We start from the raw sequence: 7,971 nt of genomic DNA, 5'->3' as shown, positions 1-7,971 counted from the left end.
TTCTTAGAAGCAGTAAAAGGGGTAGATGAAGTGTGTGTTGAGGAAGATGAGGAAGAGGAGGGTGTGCTGGGAACCCTGTGAGGCCGTCACCTCAGTCGGCGTTTCTGAGGCGTCTGCTGGTCCAGGTCCCTCTGCTGCCGCTCCTCTCTCGTCATCCCCTTGTAGTTGGAGGTCAGACCGAAGATCGGCCGGGACCACTCATCTGCAAAGAACCACAGGATCAGCTCCAACGTGGTCATCATCATCATCATCTTCATCACCCCAGCAGCTAGATCATCTGATATTAGAGGAGCTCCTGCAGCTCCAGAACGTTCATCTTCCTGTGCTGGCGAGGAAAGCAGCGGTTCTTACTGATGAGCTTGAGAGCGAGGTCTTTGTTGGCACGCGATTCTTTGGGATGTTTGTAGAGGAACATGACGGCGCGGCCGATCCCGCTGTGCTTCAGGGTTTCCTGGCTGACGTTGGGAAGCTGCGGCAGAAAGACGCAGAGTGACTGAAGGTTCAGAAGCTCAGGTCGGCTTCGCTTAGAGGTCAGGACTCACCTCCTGCAGGATCCTGAGCAGCTCCTCTCTGATCCTCAGGGCAGGCAGCGATTTGTCCGGTAGAGGGCTGATCCACTCTTTGATGGCTGACATCACTCCGCTGTCGATAAAGGTCTCCTTCAGGTCCTGTCTGCGGGACAAACAGGACAGCAGTGCCTCACATTGGTCCCAGTGGAAACCAGCTGGTTCTGTGGTCAAATGGAGCAGAAATAAAACGAATCCTTACTTCTTCAGGTGCATCACGACCTGCGGCAGCAACGTCAGCTTCTTCAGCGCCGGCTTCTTCTGGCTGTTCAGAGTCCGATCCTCCTGGTAAACGAACAAACCATCAGTGGGGTCTATAGCTCCGTCTGCCAAGCTTTTATTATGAAAATGTTATAAAATACGTTCTATTGCTGAGCCTTTATTGTGAAAGTCAGGCAGGCTTAATAAGCAGGGCTTTTACTGTGAAAGTTAACTATACCAAGCTCTGTAATGTTAAAAGAAGCTGGGATTAACTATGGTAGGCTTTTATTGTGAAAGGCAGCAAGGTTAATCAGGCAAAGGCTTTTACTGTGAAAGGCAGGCAGAGAGAAATACACCAAGGCTTCTAACAGATTAAGTAAATGGGATTAATTATGTCAAGGCTTTTAATTTGAAGGGAACATCAGGTTTCCAGAATGGAAATGCAGTTGCATCTGTAGGGCCTTTTATTGTGGCGGGTAGGTAGGGCTTACCTCTGCAGCCTCGTTCATCTTGGTTATCATGGCGCTGACAACGTCGTCAGCGTCGCTGATGAACGTTCCTCCGTCGCGATGTCGCCTCTTCCGACTATTCATGGCTTTTCTCTTGGCCAGCATGATGTCGAAATCGGACATGAAGCTCGTGCTAAATCACACAAACACAGGTTAACCTCAGCGTCTGACAGAGATGGCAACAAACCACCGGATCAGGACCTACTCCTGCCCGCTGCGGTCCACCCCTTCATCGGAGTCCGACTCCTCCACCGCCTGCTGCTGCTCCTTTGGCTGCTTGTTGTCGGCCTCAAGTTCCTCCTGGTTGAAGCCCTGCAGGAGGAGGTGGTTTGAGAGGAGGTGAAGCTGACCGCTGATCAGTTTTACAGCAAACAGCATCAGAGGGAATGCTTACCGTGAACTCCTCCTCCTCTTCATCTCCGGACTCTCCAAAGATATCGGCGATAATTTTCCTGCAAAAAGCATTTAATCTGGGTCAGCAGTCAGTTTAATCCCCAACAAACATCCACTACAGGCCGGACCCAGGACTTCAGAACCATATAAAACTGGATTAAGTTCTAAAGATCAATCATTCCCACAGTTTGTTCTGGGTTTCTCCTGCAGATTTCGGGGAGTTGCAGCCCGAGCATCAGGCTGTAACTCCCTCTGTTAAAGAGGAGGCTCCTTCTCAGGGTTTGGAACATCTGATCCGAGGTTTTCAGAACTTCCTGAGATCCGGTTTAAAACCCAGAGAAGCATTATTTGCAGCTCAGACCAGAATTGCTACATATGTTTCACAGGTTCAGTGAATCAAAGGTATGTTTAGTTTCCAGAACCGAAGCCCCAGATATGAGTCTGTGGTTCTGATCCTGAACAGATGATGGCGCCACCTCAGACCCAGCTGGTGTTTCTGATTCTGAATCAGGTCTCAGAGTAAACTGAGGGAGGGAGAAGCTTTCGTTCAGCCTCTTCCCCCACCCCGGTCGTCACACCTGCAGCTCTACATTGTGCCAGTAGGGGGCGGTGTCTGCCTGAACACATTAACTCACTCCTGCTCCTCTCCGGAGTCGCTGTCGCTGCCGAACAGAGCCTTCTCATCCTTTTCCGTCGCGGGCTTGGCCTGGTCGTCCTCGTCGCTCCCGCTGTCTGATCCGAGCTCCCTCAGCTTGGCTGCCAGGCTTTTATCCGGACCGTCGGAAGCGTCGTCGCTACCCGAGTTCTCATCATCGGACACCGCCCGACTCCTCTTAACTGCCGAGTCAGAAGGAGGGAAGCAAAGACAACGAATGACTGAAAGGTTTTACAGGAATGAGTCACTCCAATTTCATGCTTTTTAATGCTCTTAGAAATAATTTTAATGCCATCAACAAGCACCCATGACTCTCTATATATATATATATAACAGCGTAAAATCCGTGGTCATCTTTACCGTCGACAGGCTGCAGCCATGTCCTGAATTCCTCGATTTTCAGCCACTTTAGTTGAAATTTGTATTTTCCCATTTTCTAGCTTTTCTCTGCCTCAAGCTTCTTTACCGAACAAACGGCTTTATGATCAACCGGAAGCAGTTCCACGCAAACACGCAGAACCAGTTCTATCTGATATATCTGGCGAAATTGTTTTTATAAACGTTTTTTTTTTTTTATTAAGATTTAAAATGCCATGATAATCACATTTAATGAATTTTAATGCCAATTAAGACCTTAATTTAAAAAATATATAATTTTACGACTTTTAATGACCCACAGAAACCATGTTTTAAACTAAAAAAAAGCCGCCTGACTTACCTGGTTTGTCTTCCTTATCCTCGTCCTCGTCTTCGCTGTCAGACAGGATGGCCTTCTTCCTCTTCACTGCGGATCCACAGACACATGTTAACCCAGACACTGCAGCAGCATCACAACCATCCCACGACCCGACACAAAGACAAGAACTTTGAGGTTTCAAAACAAGGCTCTAAATGGAACACTCTGTACCAGGCATGGTGGTGGCTGTGTTATGATGTGGGACTGCTAGACTAGAACAAAGTGGTAGAAACCCTGAAGGAGAAACATCAGAACAATGATCCATTTAGAACAGATCAGGTTCTGGGCTGGCTACCACCAGAACAGGTTCAGGTGCCGCTCCTCTGGTCTTTCACAGGACTGCTGCTCTAATATCCAATCAGAACCACATACAGCCCCCCCTCGGTGGGTGGGGGGGACATTTAATCTGGTACCTGGTTTCTCGTCCTCTTCATCGCTGTCCTCTCTCTGCTGCTTGCCTTCCTCCTGCTGCTCTTCATCACTTCCAGCTGCAGCGTTCTTCCTTCGTACTCCTTCCTCCTCCTCGCTGTCAGACTGCATCACCCCCTTCCACTTCCCTCCTCTTTCTCCTTCCTCCTCCTCTGAGTCCACGGGCGCCGCCTTGCGCCTGGTGGGCGCCTCTGTGTCAGAGTCACTGTCAGAGCGCCGGTCCGGAGACCCGGCAGGTTTCTCCTCTTCGTTCTCAGAGTCGCTGTGAGCGGCGGCTTTGGTGGCTTCCTCCCCGTCCTCCACCTCTGAGCTGCTCCCTCTGCGTCTAACGGGGGACCTGTCCTCCTCCTCCTCATTGTCGGACGCTGCGGGTTTGACCGGAGACGACTCCTCATTGTCCGACCCGCTCGTCCTTCTTTTCTCCGGCGACTCCTCCTCATCGTTTTCTGAGCCGCTCATCCTGCGTTTGACTGGAGTGTCCTCGTCATCGCTGTCTGCCGGCCGCGGAGCCTCCGCCTCCGAGTCACTTTTGTCATTGTGGCCCCTGGGGGCCTCGCCATCAGAGTCGCTGTCTGCCTTGCGGCGCTCCTCTGTGTCTGAGCTGCTAGCTGCGCCGCCCGTTTCCATGGCATTGGAGGCGTCTTCATCGTTGCTGCCCTCGTCCTGCAGAGACCGAAAAACGCAGAAGATCACCATGGAGACCGGTGAGAGTTAAAGGCAGAAGAAGAATCAACCTCTAGCCGATTTCTGAAGAATTCACAGAACAGAAAGCTTTTTCTTTTCCAAAGAAAGAACAAATTTCCATTAAATAAAACTATGGTATTAATGAGGACAATTTGTAATTTCCCAGTTTTTAGTGAATGCAACACAAACACCACAAAACAGAGATTAGCTTGTATAAAAGAGGTCCCAGAAGAAAATTAAAAGGTTTTTTTTTTTTTTTGGGTAGAAAGAAAAAGAGGGAGAAGAAGGATCAAGACACTAAATGGAATCATCCTGCCGATTCAGAATATGGTGCCGATTAATGCTCCCCCACATGTGCAGCGTAATCCTCATATGAATCAAGATGCTATGACCAAAAATATTTGATTGACAGATGACCGTTGATATATGACTGGCCAAAATTAGGTGTTTAGGGTAACTAACTGGCCTGCATAAGATAACGGAAAAAAAAAAAAGATTTTAATACAGGATTTTCTTTTTGACCACCACACCATGAGAGATACCACAAAATAATGTCTGTTTCTTGGTTATTGTTTGGGTGACTGTGGGTAAAGTAGGACGCTTCTTGAAAATGTAGCTTCTGTATTATTTATTTAGCCTATTTCATCTCTAGAGCTAAAGTTTCATATGATAAAAACCTGTTCAAAGACTTAGCGTTACTAATTATTTAGGTGGCACACATGTCATAAATGCTAAATTCAAATGAGCCATCTCACCATACAGTGAGATTAATCTAGATTTTAAAAAAATAATCTATGCCTACTACTGAAATAAATTTAAAACAAAAACTAAGTCCGAGAACACAGCAGAGTTCTTCTCGTTTCAAGGTTCTAGTTTTCCATCAAAAAATGCGAAAACAAAAAAAAAATCAAGTTTGATGATTTTTCAATGTCGACTGAAAGGATTGTTCCCTGGACAGCATTAAATATTCTTTATCAAAAGCAACAAACATGCCGACCTCTGACTGATGGCCGTCGCTTCTCATGTCCTCGCCATCGGATTGAGGATGCTCATCCTGAACCGGGGTGCCGCCTCCATCATCTGAAAACAAACATTAGAAAGTTAACCTTAATGGTTTCGGGCGAAACTGCATAAACCCAGCACATCGGCGTGGGAAACACAACAACAAACATGATAATATTCCTCAGAAACAAAACAACCGACTCAGATCTAACTGGAGCTATGTTGATGCTCCTGCTAATCAGACACTTTAAAAGATGATCTGATTTTATTTGAGGTACGGAAAATAGTTATTTAAAATAAAAGCAACACAGTGACAGCAACCATGTCTGACCTTTTAAGCTGGGGTTTGTTCATGCTCTAAAAGAACCGGCCTAAATCAGATCAGAATAAATCAATTCAGTTTACCGGCTGAATTGTTCCAGGGTCTAAGAGAATATTATGTAAGAATAACTAACATTTGTGGGCAAATGTTGTTGTTCTGGACCGCATCACAGAAGTTAATGCAGCCGAAATTTAAGACATTAAAAATAGCTGGAGAACTGTGATGCAAGCATCATTAAACCCAGGAATAAAATAGAAATGATTGTAAGTTAAACCCAAACCTCACAAATCAGAAACAGCTTTAAATTCAAAATTATTACCTGATTTCACGTCTTCTCACTAAGAAGTTCTCAGGGTATTAGTTCAGCTGAATAATATCTGTTCCCAGATATGCATTCAGACAATCTACAAACATATTACAATAAACCTGATGAAAAAAAACCCTGATGGCCTGAAATATCATGTTGGGAACTTTTAATTACTAATTAGAAAAAAAGGATTTTCGTTAAGAAAAACAAATCCCAGATCTGAAACCTTATTAGAGAAAAAAAACATTCAGATAATGCATAAAGATAAAGCTGTAATAAAGCTTTGTACGTAATATCCAACACAACCTTAACAGATCATTAAGTGACTAAAATAAGGAAACTGCCTCTGCTCTGTGTTTCTAAGGCTCAGAAACAGTAAATGAGGGTCCAAAGAGAGAGATCTCAGCTGAATCAATGAAATTATAATGATCACCTCACAGGAGAGAGGAAGGCAAGAAAACCTCAAAGCAATTCGCCTTTGTTAAAGATAGGCTGTGTATTTACAGCTTGAAGCCTTCTCTCTCCGGTTCTTTTTCCTGAAAAGAGATCACTAAGGGCAAACTCTTTAAATAACACTTCAAAACGTATATGTATTTAATAACCAGGAAACATGACAACAGATTCTGATAGAAACTGTAATCTTACTCAGATCAGAGAAGTTGCTTAGAGGTTACACAAGGCAGCTGCTCACCTCTCAGAAAGTAGCCCCGATTAACAGTTATAAAGGCATTTAATACATCTCCAGTCTACCACATCATCACATTTTACATCATACACATTAGAAGATGAGTGGACATCCATGGCTTCAGCCTTATCAAAATATTTCTCTTTGTTTTTAGATTAAGGACACCGCTCTCATTCAACTCCATAATATTTGCCAAGTACAAAATTAAGAGTATAACTCTATATCCAGACAGAAGAACTGTCTTAATTGGATTAACTATTGTGGAAAACATCAGTTCTGACACGCAAGAGGCAACTAATATCAAGGTGTAATAACTCGTATCATCAATGATAATGATCCTAACGCCTGGAAATAGTAAATATACATAAAGGAAGTGGAGGATCTCAGCAGATGGCTCTGAGATGGAAGAAGGACCAACAGTAGAACAGAAGAAAGATTCCAGGAGGCTGAAGGGCAACATGGGGGAAATATTGGACATTTGTTTGGACCAGCAGCATTAGTTAATCAATACTTTGCTGATAAATCTGGAGAATTCAGATCCTCCAGGAAGTTCGGCAAGAAATAAAGTAATTTAAATATGGACCCAGATGTTTTTAACCAGAGGTTGTCTTCCATCAACCAGTGAGTGAAAGTAAAACCTGAAAGCCAACAGGCAGACTGAAATCCCAGCTCATAAAGGAGACAAAACAAAAGGACAATTTTAAATAGAATTAGCGGGAAACCAACCCCCACCAGGGCGAGCATTACAGACACAATTGAGCTAATAGCCTTCAGAACCTCAGGTTAGTAGCGATGAACCCCGCCACTGGAGCAGCTCATGGTGAGCTTTGTTAACGTCTACATGCTAGCATGTTATCCGGGTAGCAGAGCGCACTTACCGGACATGAATTCCTCCTCTCCCCCGTCCATCTTTCTGGCCTCCGGGTCGGACCTTAGTGGGCGGACCGGTACCTTCTTATTAGAGTTTCTCTCCCAGCCAAGAAATACAAATAAAAACCAAACATAAATGAAGATACAAGAGGCACAAAAACAAGAAGCTAGCTGCCGTTAGCAGCTCGACAGGCAAAATGGGGGAACCACCGTAGACTGCGCATGCGTCGTAGATTACGTAACTTACGTCTCTTCATTTGATGTTTTATGGCGTATGGAGAACAAAACGAGGTGTCATACTGCCACCTATAGATCTGGAGCATCACTCCCAACAACTTGGAATTTTATTTGTTGTAACTCCGGAAAAGGATTAGGGCCACTGAAAAAATAAAAAGAGTTAACAGATTTTTAAATATTATTTCAGTTTAATATTTTATAAGATTAAAAGTCAGAATTCGGACTTTTTTTCAGAATTCAGACTTTTTTCTGACTGTAAAATTGTAGGGAAATCATATTTAAATGTCAAATCACGACCTCCGACACAAAACTCTCCTCCTCTTGCATGTTTCCGCTTTCCATAGCGTTCCTTGACAGTGTCGTTTCTAAGTCACC

General features: G+C 44.5%; 1 protein-coding gene across 1 annotated transcript; it reads right to left on the bottom strand.

Annotated features, from left to right (window-relative positions):
- Positions 1-49: 49 nt before the first annotated feature.
- Positions 50-7,572, bottom strand: LOC107081171 (protein IWS1 homolog). The gene is made up of 12 exons (XM_015369370.1): positions 7,368-7,572; positions 5,171-5,253; positions 3,474-4,152; positions 3,043-3,108; positions 2,305-2,506; positions 1,671-1,728; positions 1,482-1,588; positions 1,259-1,409; positions 769-851; positions 543-672; positions 352-469; positions 50-202 (listed from the first exon to the last, which is right to left on the bottom strand). Exons 1-12 carry the CDS (start codon positions 7,396-7,398, stop codon positions 87-89), a joined length of 1,824 nt encoding a protein of 607 aa, XP_015224856.1. The 5' UTR covers positions 7,399-7,572; the 3' UTR covers positions 50-86.
- Positions 7,573-7,971: the final 399 nt, after the last annotated feature.

This window comes from Cyprinodon variegatus, unplaced genomic scaffold (assembly GCF_000732505.1).
Source record: "Cyprinodon variegatus isolate N-32 unplaced genomic scaffold, C_variegatus-1.0 Scaffold3247, whole genome shotgun sequence".
NCBI classification, from domain to species: Eukaryota; Metazoa; Chordata; class Actinopteri; order Cyprinodontiformes; family Cyprinodontidae; genus Cyprinodon; species Cyprinodon variegatus.
The sequence above is the reverse complement of the archived record's forward strand: the minus strand, read 5'-3'. Positions and strand labels throughout refer to the sequence as shown.

What these genes read in the sequence shown, in the direction of transcription:
- LOC107081171 (XM_015369370.1), bottom strand. Translation starts at nt 7,398, where the DNA reads ATGGACGGGGGAGAGGAGGAATTCATGTCCG. An exon ending in AAGAGGAGGAGGAGTTCACG is followed by an intron (nt 1,589 to 1,670) that starts GTAAGCATTCCC and finishes CTCCTCCTGCAG; the next exon opens with GGCTTCAACCAGGAGGAACT. An exon ending in TGCTCAGGATCCTGCAGGAG is followed by an intron (nt 470 to 542) that starts GTGAGTCCTGAC and finishes TTTCTGCCGCAG; the next exon opens with CTTCCCAACGTCAGCCAGGA.